Source organism: Lepidochelys olivacea (genome assembly GCF_965140295.1).
Source record: "Lepidochelys olivacea isolate rLepOli2 genome assembly, chromosome: 2".
Classification (NCBI taxonomy): domain Eukaryota; kingdom Metazoa; phylum Chordata; order Testudines; family Cheloniidae; genus Lepidochelys; species Lepidochelys olivacea.
The window spans coordinates 14,156,725-14,174,996 of NC_140412.1; the positions used below are offsets into that span (position 1 = coordinate 14,156,725).

Genomic DNA, 18,272 nt, shown 5'->3' on the forward strand with positions numbered 1-18,272 from the left:
GCTCAAAATGTCTTTCCAAGTAAATCCAAGCTCATGCTCAAATAAATTGGTTAGTCTCTAAGGTGCCACAAGTACGCCTTTTCTTTTTGCGAATACAGACTAACACGGCTGTTACTCTGAAACAAGTAAATCTAGTCTCTCTCTCAGCACCATGTTATATACTTTACTAGGGTTAGAGAGGAAATAAAACTAGGACCATCCCAGTCTATGTTTCATCAGCTGAAAAGGAGTATGTTCGTTGCCAAGCAGCAGCAGCAGCAAAAAAGGGGAAAGATGCAGTTTTATTTTGTTCCAATTCTTCTCAGCTTCTTTATGCACTAGAGGATAAACTGTTTTGTCTGAAGTATTTGCTTCTCACAAATGAGATTTTTTCAGTGCATTTAAGATTACCTTCACCTTTTTCTTTTTTTATTTAGTCTCCTGGAGGAATTTAGCCCTTTTCTAATTGAGGCAGATAGCTTTAGCAACTACTCTGATTTTCTTAAAACACTTTATTTGATAGGATCAATTCTAGATGTATATTGCCCTTCCTTTTTCAAATCTGCACTGGCTCTTTTTAGAAACTGTTCTCGGCAAGAATCTGCCACCAGGAACATATAGGCCTGGATAAAGAATACTCTACCCATACAATGAGAGACATGAAATGAACAGATCTAACCTAAACATCTCCTTCTGTTTCAACTGGCTGCAATAGATGCCAACTGGCTATTTAGGAGGGAAAGTCCTAATTTTTACAATTTACTTCTTCTGTACCGCAAAAAAAATCCATGTATTCCAATGAATTAAAAGTGTACCCTATTTACCCCCTACAAATATTCCTATTAATAATTCTCAATTGTTGACACCTATGACTATTACTATTTACTTCCAGGCCTAAACTGTTGTGCATTACTGAACTGTGCTGTTAAACCATTATAGATTAAATTTATAACTGAAATCTCAGCACAGCATCTCCTGATATCACAAGATGCTATTTTCATGAGAAATAATAGCACAGATGCACTAACTTTTAATATAACCACTGAAATCCTATTATGGGAATAAAATATGGACAACCATTGTTAAACTATTGCCAGCTGCCATGCCATTATTACGAATAGCTTTAAGCCAGAAGTTTTGTCAATGTGTTCTATTTAATATTATGAATTAGATTCATAATAGTCAAACCTTGCTTAATTAATTCAAAGAGGCATATCCACTCCCAAAGCACTAAGAGGGATAAATCCTTCCCTGCATAATTTCTAATGCATGTCAGTTAAAATGAGTGCAAGATTATCTGGCACACAGGAGCTCTTCCAATAGTTCCTTATCCAATTAAAAACCCCTAGTTCAAAATATCCAATCCTACCAAGCCATTCTACCTTGCCCACATTCTGGAATTACTGCCACTTTTGCAGTTCCAAGCTGAAAAATCAGAATGCCTTACATGTTCATGTTACAAGGGAGTTCACACCTGATACATGGAAATGGTAAATGCTCCATGTCTTGACGTCTTTAAAATTAAGAATCGATGCCTTTCTGGAAAAAGATATGATTTACTTAAACAAAATATTGGGTTCAATACAGGGGTAACTGGGTGAAATGTAATGGTCTGGGATTTACAGAAGGTCAGACTACATGATCTATTCTGATATCATACTCTGTGATCTATATGTAGAGTCCTCCCACAGCCCTGGATATCTCTAATTTATCATTTTCAAGAAGCACAGCCCATTCTTCAGATGTCATTTTCAACTGTGCTCTCAGGTTTCAAAAAGAAACAGGCAGCTTACTGTTAGCCAAAACTTCTGGGGCCACAGCCTACCAGAAGCCCTCTGAAGAAAGGGAGCCTTACCACATCTGGGGGACAATTCATTTGAGTTCCTTTTTTGTGTTTGTTGACAACCCTGGAAGGGGTGGATTGTCTCAGGCTCAGACAATGGGCTGAGACTTTACACCTGGAATACCCAGATGTCAGAGACCAGAGGCCAAGTGAGGATAAAGGCCTGGGCTGGTCCCTAGAGCCAATCCGCGCAAGGAACCTGGTGAAAAAACTCCTTAGACATTTTGTGCTTAACCAAACCAAGAAAAGGAGATTAACTCCTCCTTCTGAAACAATCTAGTTGATCGGACTTATTCAATCATTTCCAGGTAAAATTTAAGAGCTCAGACAAGCTGAGATGAATACGGGATCATTTCTTTGTCACATTTTCGGTTGAAGCAGGAAAAAGCCAGGTATACTACTTGATTAATGTGAAGGCTAGAATTTTTCTTTGGAACAACCTTTGAAGTCCCATCTACATCAAAGAAGCAAAAGAAGTCTTTTTTTTTTTTCTGTTTGCAAATCACTTAAGTGGCTGATGTTCTTGGCATTAAAATACTTCAGCAAGGTGTCCTCAGAATCAATCTGATCTAAAAAGGATGAAAACGTTTCCCCTTCTTCAGAAATCTCAGAGATATGTACTTTCTGACCTACTGGGAAGTAAAACCAAATCAAATTTCTTATGAGAGTGGAATTCTTTGTTTGGTGTTTGACAGCACTTTCTCTTAATGAGCTGTGTATTTCACTTCTACTGTACCCATCACTGTGGCTTTTTTTGGATTCATAGAGTTTAATGCCGAAGAGACTGTTAGGTCAGGGTTTCTCAAACCTGATCACCTAGTGCAACCTCCTGTGTATCATATGTAAGGCTATGTTTTAGTCATAGGTATTTTTAGTAAAAGTCTTGGACAGGTCATGGGCAGTACCCAAAAATTCACGGCCCATGACTTGTACTATATATCCTTGACTAAAACTTGGGCTGGAGGGCCATGGGTGCTTTGGGAAGGTGGCTCGGGTGCTGGAGGGGTGGCCCAGGATCCCCGCTAGTGCTGGGGGGAGCAGGATTGGCGGGGCTGGCAGGCTCCCTACCCGGCTTCGCATGGATCTCTAGAAGCGTCCGGTGTATCCCTGCAGCTCCTATGGGGAGGAAAGGCCAGGGGGCTCTGTGCACTGCCCCCGCCATGAGCACTAGCTCTTCAGCTCCCATTGGCCGCGAATCACAGCCAATAGGAGCTGCGGGGGCAGCCCTGGCCCCTCCACCTAAGACCTGCAGAGACAATGTCAGCCACATCTGTGACTTCTGTGACAGGCATGCAGCCTTAATCATAGGCCATTATGTTTCACTCAGCTATACCTATATTGAGTCCAATAACTTGTGTTTGACTAAAGTATATCTTAGAACTTCCAGAAAGGCATCCAGTCTTGATTCAAAGACATCAAGAGATGGAGAAATTACCATTTCCCTTGTTAGTTTGTTCCAATTATTTATCAACCTCATCGATAAAAATCTGAGCCTAATTTCCACTTTGAATTTGTCTGGCTTGTTACCCCTTTCTTTGCTACGTTAAAGAGCCTTTTAGGATGCTGTATTTTCTTCCCATAAAAGGTACTTATACACTGTAACCAAGTCACCTCTCCAACCTTCTTTTTCATAGCTAAACAGATTGAGCTCTTTAAGTCTCTCATTGTTAGGCCATTTCTCCAACCCTCAAATCATTTTGGGCATCCTCACCAATTTTTCAACATCCATATTAAACCCCAACTGTACAGAACATTCCAGTATTGTCCCACCAATACCATACACCAGTGGTTCTCAACCTATTTACTATTGTGGGCCGCATATGTAGTTCTCTATATGTTATGTGGGCTGCATCCACACAATATTTATACAACCCTGCCTGCTGTGGCTGGCCAGTCGGGCACATCCCTCGATACCTGCACCCAAACAGTCAGGGGCAGAGGTGATCCCACCAACCAAGCCATGAGAAGCCACCCACACAACAAATTTACCCCCCACATCAGCTCTCCACCCTGCGACAGGACTTATAGGGCAGCCTCCTGCTCTGGCTGTGAGTTCTGGAACTGGATATGGCCAGCAGGGGACAGGCTGACGGGCGCTGTCTGTTGCAGGCAGTCCAGAGTGCGCTCCAACCTGGAGCATGGTCATCCCCCGCAGAGGTTACATGTAGCTGTTGCTAGAGTGTGCGTGGGGAGAGAAAACACGTACCTCCTCCCCATTTCTCCAGATGCCTCTGGCACAGATAACCAGAAGCAACGAGGCAGCGTTCCCTCAGCGATGGCACTCGGTCATCCTCTTTTCTCCCCTCTAGCCCATCCCCCTACTCAGTTTCTTCTCCTCACTGTCCTCTGCCCACCCCATCCCCTTTCCTCTCCACACAGTCCCTTGCCTCCTCCTTCCTGCCCCATTCCCTCATCCCTTTCTCTTCCCCCTGCCCTACCCCATCCCTCATCCTTCCCCACTGCCTTGCTCTGCCCCACACAGGCACTCATCACTGTACAGAAACAGGACCCAGCACGCATAGATGAGGATGACGATGGGTACTAGGACCCCGGAGTCAGCATCCCGGAGCTGCCAGCTCAGTTGAGGGAAGGCACTGAGTAACCTGGCATAGGTTGGGAAGGACAGAACCTCCGTCCCCCGTGACAGGGTGAGCAGAGCAAGCCCTGCTCAGTGCTCGCAGAAATTGGGGGTGGGGAGCATTGCCCCGGTGTGGATTGATGACCGAGTGCCTCCCCCCACCCTGGCAACCCTACAGTGTGTCACTGCAGTGTGGGAGCTCCTCCCCCACCACAGCGAGCTGCTTCACCTTCCCTCCTGGAAGGGAGCACTCCTGCAGGGCTCCATGGCGCCGTCTCCCCCCTCAGCCGCCTCCACTCCTGCTGGGACCAGGAAGCAGCAACCCTTTTTTTTAAAAAAAATAAAACAAACAGCTGAGCCACAGCTGAGCGCTAATTCGGCGGCAAGCAGCCCGCAGGCCACGTGTTGAGAACCACTGCCCTTCACAGAAGTAAAATCACCTCCTTATTCCTACTCACTACTTCCATGTATATACATCCAAGGATCATATTATCCTTCTTTCCCCACAGCTTATGTTGAATTGCTTGTCCATTCGGACTCCAAAATCCTTTTTAAAGACACTGCTTTTCAGGATACAGACTTTCCATTTTGTAGCTATGGCCTGAATTCCATGTTCCTAGATGTATTACTTTGTATGTACCTGTATTAAAATGCATTTAGTTTGCCTGGTAAAACTGTGGGCCATTCAATCTAGATCACACTCTCTTATCATTTACCACTCTACTAACAGGCCTATAGTTATCTGAGTCATCCAACCTGCCCCTTTTGAATATAGGCACAACATTAGCACTCTTCCAGTCTTCTTGCCAGCATTCCAAGATTTATTAAAAATTAACTTCAGGAGGCCAGAAATCCTCAGCCAACTCTTTTAGGACTTTTGGATGCAAGTTATGTGGGGCTGCTGCTGAGGACTTAAAAATATTTATCACTAGTAGATATTATTTAACATGCTCTTACTAATGGACCAGAAAAATATTTCATCATCCTCACGTAAGTACATCATCCTGCTTATTTCCAAAAAGATACCAGAAATATTTATTGACCATCTGTCTTTTCTGCAATATTCAAAAATTTACCACTCCCATCTAGTAATGGGCCTATGATATGCCTGGGATTTCTTTTGTCCTAATATACTTTTTTAAAAAACAAACAAACCAACCAACCATATTGCCCTTAGCCTGGCTAGTCATGGATTTTTCCCTTTTGTCTTTAGCTTCTCTGATCAGTTTTCTACATTTCATAACTTCCATTTTATACTGATTACTCTCTATTTCTCTTTTTGCCCCAAGTTTTATATTTGGGTTTTTTTATTTCTAGTAGCTGACTTTGTTTTACTACTGAACCATGATGGGCTTTTAGCTAACTTTGTCCTCTTTCTTGATGGCTTTTGGCCATCCAATTAACTCTTCTAAAAGAGCTCCCATTTTTCATTCACATTTTTCTCTGCGCTCTCCCTTCCAATCAATTTTGCTCATAGATTTTCTTAGCTTTGGTATCTCAGTGTCGTTAAGAATAAAGAAAGACTCGTGTCGGTCATTTAAGTTTCCTTCTCAATTTCTTCCACTGGAAGGAAAAGTTAAAAACATCAATAGTTTTAAAAATATATACTGGGTATTGTTTGGCAGGAAAGGAAGACTGAAGTGACTTTACATTTGGATTTTTAAAAGTGTTATGGTTTTGACCTTTGTGCTTAGACTGATTGTGTGAGAGGTGGAGACAGGAGAGGCATAGGTTCAGACTTTCCTAAAGGCCTTGTAGATAGGCTCCCTGGTCCAGTATTAGAAGTTAAAATTTTAGAGAGCTGTGGGGGACCTAAGGAAACCAACCAGTGACAGGAACAGGAGCGTCCTTGGAAAAACACCAGATGGTGGTACAGCAAGAAGTGTTCTATGTGAAAGGTTTTACTTTTTGGGGATGGGGAGGTCTTGTCAGCAGTTTGTGGGGACGTTCTCTGTTTACTGGAAGGTGACGGATACCACACTTTACTAGACTCAGCAGCTGATTGCATGTTCAGCTGGAGGTCTCACCTCACATAATTCAGGCACAAAATCTTCCACAGTTGGAAGCAGGCAAATGCAGACATTAGAATAATAGAATATCAGGGTTGGAAGGGACCTCAGGAGGTCATCTAGTCCAACCCCCGCTCAAAGCAAGACCAATCCCCAATTAAATCATCCCAGCCAGGGCTTTCTCAAGCCTGACCTTAAAAATATCTAAGGAAGGAGATTCCACCACCTCCCTATGTAATGGATTCCAGTGTTTCACCACCCTCCTAGTGAAAAAGTTTTTCCTAATATCCAACCTAAACATCCCCCACTGCAACTTGAGACCATTACTCCTTGTTCTGTCATCAGCTACCGCTGAGAACAGTCTAGATCCATCCTCTTTGGAACCACCTCTCAGGTAGTTGAAAGCAGCTATCAAATCCCCCCTCATTCTTCTCTTCCGCAGACTAAACAATCCCAGTTCCCTCAGCCTCTCCTCATAACTCATGTGTTCCAGTCCCCTAATCATTTTTGTTGCCCTCCGCTGGACTCTCTCCAATTTTTCCACATCCTTCTTGTAGTGTGGGGCCCAAAACTGGACGCAGTACTCCAGATGAGGCCTCACCAATGTCGAATGGAGGGGAATGATCATGTCCCTCGATCTGCTGGCAATGCCCCTACTTATACATCCCAAAATACCATTGGCCTTCTTGGCAACAAGGGCACACTGTTGACTCATAGCCAGCTTCTCGTCCACTGTAACCCCTAGGTTCTTTTCTGCAGAACTGCTGCCGAGCCATTCAGTTCCTAGTCTGTAGCGGTGCATGGGGTTCTTCCATCCTAAGTGCAGGACTCTGCACTTGTCCTTGTTGAACCACATCAGATTTCTTTTGGCCCAGTCCTCTAATTTGTCTAGGTCCCTCTGCAGCCTATCCCTACCCTCCAGGGTATCTACCGCCCCTCCCAGTTTAGGGTCATCTGCAAACTTGCTGAGGTTGCAATCCACACCATCCTCCAGATCAGATCATTTATGAAGATATTGAACAAAACCGGCCCAAGGACCAACCCTTGGGGCACTCCACTTGATACCAGCTGCCAACTAGACATGGAGCCATTGATCACTACCCTTTGAGCCCAACAATCTAGCCAACGTTCTATCCACCTTATAGTCCATTCATCCAGCCCATACTTCTTTAACTTGTTGGCAAGAATACCGTGGGAGACCGTGTCAAAAGCTTTGCTAAAGTCAAGGAACAAATTAGCTGGCAAAGACCCTCTTAATTCAACATTTTACATTTTTTTCCTTCCATCTACCGAATTAAAAAGAAGGTTCTTTGGAGGAGGGCTATACAATAGCTCCTTTCTGATGTGGAATGGAAACTGGTTCTTCGATGGTTAGGAGCAGCAATCACTTGTGGAAAGAGACTTTTTTCTTCTTTGGCCATCTGCTTGTCAAATCATAGGTGGAAGCATCTCCCTTAGTAAAGATTTTACCGTGAATAAGTCACACAAATACCATGAACTGTACCACTTCCCCAATACCTACACAGCCCAATGGTATAATTACATGACAACAGTATTTTTCAAATACAGAACTCTTTTCCTGCAACCCTTATATACATGAATACAGCATTTTGTAATACTTTATCATTCTTGTATACTTACATAACATTTTTTTATAAGTGTGCAATAAGTCTTAAGTGATTTAGACTTACATGATAAATTCGTTTTTTTTTTTAAATAGTATGGGCTATTGTTTTAGTGATTTCCTTTCTACAAAAACAATATTTTTCCCTTCTATGGGCACAGATACAAATCTTGTTTTAGTAGCAGGGCAGAAACTGATCCTCAGAGAAATGTAACTGTAGAGGTAGCATTTAGTAAATATATTCATATTTAATTCTCTTGTCAAATTTCTTTAGCAACGTTGATATCTTAGCACCTTGCTATTCACATGCCAAAAATAAACAGGTCATTAGCACCTCTGCCTTCTCATTTTGTTTTGTTTTATTTTAAATACATGTCATTGCTGGAATAAAACTATCAAAAAGGTGGCCTTCATTTTGAGCTGAACATAGCAGAGGATGAGAGACTGAGTATGAGCTTAACTGCAATAAAGCCATAGAGAACACACTGCCCCACACAGCTCCTGAATCTTCTCTCTCAAGCTTCAACAACCCTATGGAGTACATTGCCTCAGTGGATTGTGGACAAAAAGGCAGTCTTTATAAATTCAAATTAATTCAGAGTATTACAGATTAGGACTGGGAGTTTAAATTTGATCTGGAAATTAATAAGGAATTTGTGAGAGCATTATAGGAGTGACATGATCCTATGTCACTTATGACTGAGGCAGGCTGCAGCATTCTAAACTAGCTGTAGAATTTGTGTGACTGTTATATTTAGCCCCAGACAGAGTTGCAGTAATGAAGCCTTGAGGACCCCAGCCTGCACACAAAGGTAAATAACAGGGTTTTAACAAGATATATGAATAGCGCTTCTGATCTATATTAATTGGAAACTTGTGTCATTTTCCCAAATAAGCTATCCCAAAATATAAGGACAGTATAAGGAGGGCTAAGACAAGGCATTATATGGGGTAGCATAACAGTAATACTCTATGAAGGAGACTGGTGAGAAGATTTGATAATAGCTGCATTCTTAGACGCCACAATTCTAGGAATTTTCTGTGTAGTACCAACATAACTCTTGCATGCACGTAATTCCATCAAGGAATTTGAGCCACTGAATTTTAGGTGGATAATTTTGGAGATTTTCTACATGATATTAATACTCCAAAGGAGGAAAGAAGGTATAAAAATGGGAAGTCACAATGTTTCTTCATATAGCACAATTGCACAAAAGTTACTGTATGCTAGTCCACCTTGAAGCAAGTACTTGAAATGACCATTTATATTTTCCAGGAGAATATTAGTCAGAATAGCTTCTTGTGCTCTTGTATGAGATCCTCAAAACCCAATTAAATATTCTACTGTAACTCCTATCAGTTGCTTGCATAAATTCCTCAAGTATTAGAATTTTGACTGCAAATCTGATCAAAATAAGTAGAAAGAAACCAAATGGCTAAATGGATTAGCACTGGTGGGTACAAGCATTTAACATAGGAGAAATTATTCAACCCCACCAGAAAGCCAGGTGAGTCATAAAAGCAATTCCCTTAGCAACAATGTCAAGAGCTTTTTTAAAAAAAAATCAGGGCAACTGGGGTACATTCCTTCACTCAGGTAAATTGAGAAGTAGTGTCCAGTAAAGTCCCCCCCCCCCAATATTTTTGGGTTAGGAAGTTTGTCAGGAATCTGATTAATTCTGAAGAGTCATATTTTAAGTTTAAAATAAGCTAATTATTTTTTCAAGTGTAAAGTAAATAAAAAATGTGGTTTTCAGGTTTGCAAGAGGCCCTTGGAGAGAGACACTAGCTAGAGTCCATAAGACTTAACATTCCTCACTACACACTTTAAAAATTGTATCTGCAATTCATATCATCATTGTCAATGCATGCATTTTTAAAGAAGAAGATACTGAAAATCATATTGATTCCAAGGGAGATGTTACAAGTAGAGCCTGTGTGGATACAAAATTAGTATTCACATCTGATCCACAAAAATGATCCATAGATATCTGCAGATGTGCAGGGCTTTAAATAAAAAATTTGGATCCACATCCATCCACAATCTGCAAAAATGGTCCACTGATATCCGCATCCACGGATGTGGATATCTGCAGATAAAAAGCGGATATCCTAGGATTTGCAGGGCTTTAGTTACAGTTGCATGAATTAATACACCAGTAGGGAAGTGACACTGGCCCACTCACTCTTGAATAATTTTTCAAATTTTAGAGCTTGCTGGGCTCCAGGAGCTGGGTAGGTGTGGAGATAGAGGAAGGGAAGGAACAGCAGCTGGGAGATGGAAGAAGCAGAAGCAGCATCACAGTTGGAGAACGGCTGGTTCTGCATGCTAGCTAGTAGCAGGTCAGAGTTAAACAGCTAAGATTCTTCTTCCCCCCTCTTCCCCAAAGAAACGATAGCTGAGACACCCATGATGACCAAGTCCCTTTGTCCCTTCCTTTTTGATATATAGAATAGATATAGAATATTTAAAGGGTAAGAGATGTTTATCGATGTAAGCCCCACCATTTTGTAGTATTGCTTCCTTCCTCCTGTCATTATCAGGAGAGCAGAGAAACAAGCCGGGGGGACCCAAGAAAAAGGAAGTAGCACTAGATTCAAGATCAACGGAAGGAAGGAAAGTGAATACTTAAAAGCTCAAGTTGGGAAGGGAGGCAAACTCTTCTGTGACAATTAAGTCTTATTTTCTACTTCCTCTTTTTCTCCCTCAGGAGTAGGAGGCAAGCTTTCTGTACAAAGCCATGGGAGGGATGTGGAGATGATGATATGAGAGAGAGGGAGAGGGGCAAGATGACTGGGAGAGTCCTAGTTCTAAGCCAAAGAATGCTCTATGAAAAAAGTACTCTTGTCAAGAAAGTTAGTAGGAAGCTAACTGACATACATTTATGACAATCTAATGTTTGGCAATTTACAAGAGGTAACAAATGTACTGATCTCTATATTCTGAAACTTTTGAATAAAGCATATACTGGAATTTTATATATGTAAGAAAAGGCACTTTTGACAAGCTATATTGTCTGCCAGATTTAGAATATAGAGTCCATAGGGAAAGTATCAGATCTTTCCCTGTGCAGCACTCAAGCATACAGTTGGCAGCTAATAAAGAAAAATGTGACCAATTACCAGGTACTGTACAACAGGTATATATAAAGTACAGAAACTGAAAAAGAACAAGGTATTCTGTCATGTCCTTAAGATGAAACAGCGAATAAGGAGAGAATTCCACCGTGTGGTGAAAATATAACAGGTGAAAACCCAACACTTTAACCTGTAAATAGGAAAATAAACATAAGCAAAGGAATTGAGGAAAGATTCTGTGCAGAAAGATGTTTGTTATATCATATTACATAAATTGGTTGCTGAATGAAGTGAGAGGAAGGGTTTGAGATCTTATATTCAAAATGAATTTAAAAGTATTGGAATTGTAATCTTCCTGTCTTTTATGAGGTATACGACTGAAAAGTGTTTTTTTTTTTTAAATCATTAACTTTTCTGCATCTATGTTTTCTTAGAAACATCAGGAATGTCTTTTTTGTCTTCTCTGATTTTGTTGCCAGACCTCAGGGATGTTTGTTTGTTTAAACATCATTATTTATGGGGCTGGATGTTAAAGCCTTTAACAAAGGCTTCCTTAAATCACAATGTTAGACATTTCAAGTTCTCATATTACCATTTCATCAATTCTCCAGCCATCACCGGAGACAAAACTTCAATTTTTAATGTAAAATAAAGAAACAACTTTTAAACAACTTAAACAACAACAAAAAAGGAACTCATTTCAGGGCTTCTTTATATCATCAAAAAAGGAACAGAAGACACAAACCCCATTTTTTTCCCTTGGCAGATCACCTTTAAGTTGAACTCAAACCCAGAGGTACCTAGCATACATTTAAATAGAATTGCATGGCAGTTATAAGAATTTAAAAAAAGACTGGAGGACACACAATTTTAAGTGATTGCAAATGGAAAGGGTAGAAGCTTACAGACAAATGGTAACTAAAGATCTCAAAAGAATCAATACAAGAACAGAAACAAGTTAGTCCAAGATAATGATCAAATTCTGTATCACAGAAAAAGATGTTTCTAAGGTAAATGAAAAATTTCTCTCTAAATATTAGTAGAGTAGAAAAGCACGATAGAACCAAAAGTCTTTGTGATGAGAACTAAGTTCAGCATGCACTTGTTAGAGGTGTCACTGAGAAAGCAAGAAATGTAAAGACAGACCCTGAGAAGTATAAACCTAAGTTATCTACAAATAACTAAAATGTGATGTTTGTAGGAATTAGTGCACAAAAACCTTTCAGATGCAAATATATGTGTACCTAAATCTGAACACTATGGAACACCCATCAATAGATCATATGAAGAAAAATTAGAGAAGCACATTAGCTGGAGAAAAGAACAAAGATATAACCCAAACCAGGGGAAAATTCCTGACAACCAGAATAATATTGCAAGAAAGGTCTACAGGATAACCAAGATGTGGCTACAAATGTTTGCAACTGGTACCTTAATATTATAAAAACGATTCAAATATATTTTATAGAAATAAAAAGATCACTGTTAAAGCTTCAGCAAAAACATGAGTTATCTAAGCCTTTATCAAAGGATTTTCATGCCCACACTTTTTGGGCATGATTGATCTAAAATATACACTTAAAATACTGTAATGAAAATATTACACAAGCAGAATGGAGGGATCCAGAGGCTCCTTTCTTTTAAAACAAAAAGTGAATGGATTTAGCCTTATGGATTTCCTAAGCCTAGTGAATAACATGTACAATGCTAAGGAAGTGGGACATCATGACAGTTTTATCACTGTTTGAATAATCTTAAAATTGAAACAGCAAAGTAGACAACATGTATCTTGCAATAGGTAACTTGGCAAAGTGTACAAAAGCAAATAATTCCTCCAATACAAAAAGCCAGGACAGAGAACAAAACTATAACCTCGAAGGAATAAGGCTCTGATATAGAATACCACCATTCTAGATAACGTAAATGCTCAAAAATTAACAGACTCCATTTGCATTGTTAAATGAGATGAATAATTTGGTCATCTTTCCAGATTGTCTCAGTTCTCCAGGCATTTTTCCCCCCCAAAAATATCTGTTTACATGAGTTAGGTTAGCCTCAGGACTGTATATTGAACTTCATTTTGAAATTAACCTGTGAGTTAGGATTTACCGTAAATAAAAATGACAGATCTGGTAGAAGGGAAATGGCTTAATTTACAGAGTAGCAACAGTTTTCTCTATAGAAACTAAGATCTGTGTTATAACGTAAATGCCCTGCACTACTTTTTTTACCCCCTCCACCACCCAACACACACTAGGGATTCAAAGGACTTGGAGGAAAAAAACCTGAGCTGTCCCTTCTGAATTTCAAATAAATGGGCATGAAGAGGGTTGATAACGAAGGCATAAGACTGTTCTTGTAGTAGAGGAAAGTACTATGGAAGAGGAAGCATATTTCTCCCCTTTTCTCCTTCTAACAAAAATGCGTGTTAAATACTCAAATTCAAATCTGAAGGATTTGGACGTGTGGCTTTTTTTAAATTGAGAGATGGGTCCAAAACCAAACTCGAGCTTCAAAACACTTATGTGAACTTATATTTTTAGCTTTTGATCGTGCTGAATTATCACGATAATGTTAAAATTAAAAAATTAGTACATCTTATAAACCAGTTATAGAGTTAAAACAAATTAGTCTGAAATTCAGGACTCAATAAAAGGAAGCCAGACCATTAATTGTTTATCTAAGAAATGTGTCCCAAAAAGCCAATCTATAGCAGCTAAAACAACCGAAACATCAGAAGTATCATTGTGGGAGTAAAGATGCAAGACCATTTGTATCAGTGACTGCAGTTACTTGAAAAAAATAAATGAACAACCTTAAGGAAGGAAGGAAGGAAGGATGACACACTGTGGTTGTGTGGCTAGTGAATGGGACTAGAATTCAGGCGGCCTGGATACTAATTCTAGATGTGCCAATGAGCTCCATTGTGACCTTTTGAAAGATTAACTTTTCTGTGCCTCAGAGTTTCTTGTTTGCACAATGGGGAAAATACATATCCTATTCTTACCTAATAACGTAATCAATTAAAGTACTGATTACAAAACCCTTAGCATTTTATAACCCTTCCTATCTGAATATCTATCTATTAAGCACATTGTAACTAGGGCTTCTGTTTTTCAGGGCTTATTAGTTTAGTTGGAGTGGAGGGGGTTATTTTAGTAAATGTTGAGTTCTATGTTGGTGCCCAAAAATTGTGGGTGGGGGAGGGAATCGGGGTGCTCTCTTTGTATATACTTTACAATGAGATTACTACTTATGGTATACACTTCTGTAATGAGTAATGTTCCCTAGTGCCCTATAATGTAGTACTGTTTCAAACAGCATTACTTTGAATTAGGCTCGGGAACCTTTCATGTGCACCAGCAGGGCCTGCTCAGTTCAATTAATGTGCAACACATTAGTGTGGTTCAGAAATCAAATCCCCACACTCTGCAGTACCACTCAGTGTACACAAGTAATAAGTAACCATTTCCAGTTTTATACTGGTCTTCATTGGCTAAACCCCTCTTTATTTCGGACAAGCAGCGTTTCATCAGTTAAAATGAAAAATCAGAAGTCCTACTTATAATTAAAACAAAACTTGATTGGTCCCTTATGTAACTGAACATCCAGTGTTACACTCAATACTGCAGAGTTATCTTTTCTCAACACAGGCATCATGTCACCCTTGCTAAGAGTTCGCAAGACATAGGCTTGCTAATTCAAACCACAATGTGTGTATATCAACATGTGTAAACAGGAAGGCCAAAGCACAATTGGAGTTGCAGCTAGCAAGAGATGTGAATGGTAACAAGAAGGGTTTCTACAGGTATGTTAGTAACAAGAAGGTCAGGGAAAGTGTGGGACCCCTACTGAATGGGGGAGGCAACCCAGTGACAGACAACGTGGAAAAAGCTGAAGTATTCATTGCCTTTTTTGCCTCAGCCTTCACAGACAAGGTCAGCTCCCAGACTTCTGTGCTGGGCAGCACAGTATGGGGAGGAGGTGAGCAGCCTTCAGCGGTGAAAGAACAGGTTAAGGACTATTTAGAAAAGCTGGGCATGCACAAGTTCATGGATCTGGATCTAATGCATCCAAGGCTGCTGAGGGAGTCGGCTTATGGGATTGCAGAGCCATTGGCCATTATCTTTGAAAACTCGTGGTGATCTGGGGAGGTCCCAGACAATTGGAAAAAGGAAATTATAGTGCCCATCTTTAAAAAAGGGAAGAAGGAGAATCCGAGGAACTACAGACCAGTCAGCCTCACCTCTGTCCCTGGAAAAATCATGGAGCAGGTCCACAAGGAATCCATTTTGAAGCACTTGGAGAAGAGGAAGGTGATTTGGGACAGTCAACATGGATTCACCAAGGGCAAGTCATACCTGACCAACCTGATTGCCTTCTATGATGAAAGAATTAGTTCTGTGGATATGGGGAAAGCAGTGGACATGACGTATCTTGACTTTAGCAAGCCCTTTGATATGGTCTCCCACAGTATTCTTGCCAGCAAGTTAAAAAAGTATGGATTGGATGAATGGACTTTAAGGTGGACAGAAAGCTGGCTAGTTCGTCAGGCTCAATGGGTAGTGATCAACGGCTCAATGTCTAGTTGGCAGCCGGTATCAAGTGGAGTGCCCAGGGGTTGGTCTTGGAGCTGGTTTTGTTCAACATCTTCATTAATGATCTAGATGATGGGATGGATTGCACCCTCAGCAAGTTCACAGATGACACTAAGCTAGGGGAAGAGGTAGATATGCTGGAAGGTAGGGATAGGGTCCAGAGTGACCTAGGAAAATTGGAGGACTGGGCCAAAAGAAATCGAATAAGGTTCAACAAGAATAAATGCAGAGTCCTGCACTTAGGACTGAAGAATCCCATGCACTGCTCCAGGCTGGGGACCGACTAGCTAAGTGGCAGTTCTGCAAAAAAGGACTGGGGGATTACAATGGACGAAAAGCAGGATATGAGTCAACAGTGTGCCCTTGTTGCCAAGATGGCTAACGGCATATTGGGCTGTATTAGTAGGAGCATTGCTGGCAGATCGAGGGAAGTGATTATTCCCCCTCTATTGAGCACTAGTGAGGCCACATTTGGAGTACTGCGTCCAGTTTTGGGCCCCCCACTACAGAATGGATGTGGAAAAATTGGAGACAGCCCAGCAGAGGGCAATGAAAATAATTGGGGGCTGGGGCACGTGACTTATGAGGAGAGATTGAGGGAATTGGGCTTATTTAGTCTGCAGAAGAGAAGAGTGAGGGGGGGATTTTATAGCAGCCTTCAACTACCTGAAGGGAGGTTCTAAAGAGGATGGATCTAGACTGTTCTCAGTGGTGGCAGATGAAAAAATAAGAAGCAGTGGTCTCAAGTGGCAGAGGGAAAGGTCTAAGTTGGATATTAGGAAAAACTTTCACTAGGAGGATGGTGAAGCACTGGAATGGGTTACCTAGGGAGGTGGTGGAATCTCCATCCTTAGAGGTTTTTAAGGCCTGGCTTGACAAAGCGCTGGCTGGGATGATTTAGTTGGGGTTGGTCCTGCTTTGAGCAGGGGGTTGGACTAGATGACCTCCTAAGGTCTCTTCCAACCCTAATCTTCTATGATTCTGTGAACCAATGTGAATCTTTCTCCAGAACCAGGATATTTCCTCACATTTTGGTATCCGTGTAAATAGAAATCAAATGATACAGAGTTACTTTGCCATTCTTGTTTTTCTTACATAATACCTTGCCATATGCTCTGGAGAGTCAGACTTGATTCAAGACTGAGAGCAAACGTACATGTACAATTAAAATGGTGTGGCATTTTGAGGTACCTACCTGGCCAAAGCAGGGACTGGTACTCCTCGTGCTCGTATTGGTGGTTTTCCGCGAACAACTGGAACTTCTGCATTTTCTGAACCACCATTCAAATATGTTAATTCTTGGAGCTGTGCCTGTCTAATTTCATCATTGTAGTCCTAGACAGAAGAAAGGAACGGAAAGCTATTCAACCAACACAGAAAAATACTTATCTCAAGGACTGCTTCTAAAAAAGTATTTTTCATAATATTCTAGATGAAATTTTTGTTGAAAACCCTTTAGAAACAACAATACAGAAAAATGCGGCAATGGGAACACCCATTTAATCTAAAATATGATTAGAACCTTCAAATAAAACATGTTTTTTAATTATATTTTTGCTTGCATCGTGTTTTCCTCTCTGAGGCTGCCCATTAATTCCAGCATATTTTCTATTAAACAAAAACAAACAAAACCAAACCACACCAGTAAAAAAGAGGCGGGGTCTTTACTGACTAGCGAAAACAATTACCATTACTTAAAACACTATATATGCCTCTTAACAATTTAGAATGAGTATCAGGCAAGAGCTGATGGTGGAATCACATTCCACTGCAAAGTGGTGAAAATCCCATCACTTCATTTCAGCTTGTCAGGTCTGATGAATTTTCAGCCGAAGGCATTTTGACTGCAGGCCAGTGTACCACAGGGAGAAATCCTGTGATGGTGGAAGGTAGATTAAATGACCTGCCCCAGTAGCTGAATTCCATCTTTAAGTTCTGATTCTATGAATTTCTCTCACATATAGGAGTAATTTTATCCAAATAAACATACTGAGTGCTGAAAATATTTTCAATTGAAAAATCTAAAATAGACTTGTATAAGTAAACTGAGGACACACTAGATTTATTTGCTTTCCTCGATAGAGCTACTCATAAGTAAACTGAAGAATTCATAAAGAGTTATTTATACAGAGTTAGTAGAATACTTCTCAAACACATGCAGACCTTGAAATACCATAAGGTATCCTTCAAATCCGGTGCGCTATATAGGAATGAAACAGATGTTGTGAGCTAATGCGAAGTCAGAGCTGAATTTCTTTATCATCAAATTCCATTCAGTATAAATGAGCCAAGGATTGCAGTTTTAGTGTAAAGCAAGAAAAAAAGATTGTATTCAAAACAAACAGGCTCCTCCATGTACCAGTAATAAGCGCTGGTTCTCATATCATTTCACTCTTGTTAGTTCAACAACTACATTGTCTCTACTCCTTTTCACCAAAGTGGAAGACTTTTATTCAAACACTGCCAATAGTTACAATTCTAATGAAGGAAGAAAGGAAAATCTATCAATGTGAATGCGACCAAAGAAATATCAAATGTTGCCTTATGTACTTTACTATGAAGC

The 18,272-nt window shown here is 40.4% G+C and overlaps 1 protein-coding gene across 3 annotated transcripts in view; it reads right to left on the reverse strand.

Annotated features, from left to right (window-relative positions):
• Window positions 1-18,272, reverse strand: part of KHDRBS3 (KH RNA binding domain containing, signal transduction associated 3) — a 199,377-nt gene that overhangs the window by 75,001 nt on the left and 106,104 nt on the right. For all 3 annotated transcript variants that reach the window (XR_014710530.1, XM_084621354.1, XM_084621355.1), the window contains exon 5: window positions 16,905-17,044. Coding sequence is in view for 2 of the 3 variants with exons in the window: in XM_084621354.1 (XP_084477480.1) it covers window positions 16,905-17,044 (140 nt within the window). In the remaining variant the exon portion in view is untranslated. The remainder of the gene's footprint in view (window positions 1-16,904; window positions 17,045-18,272) is intronic.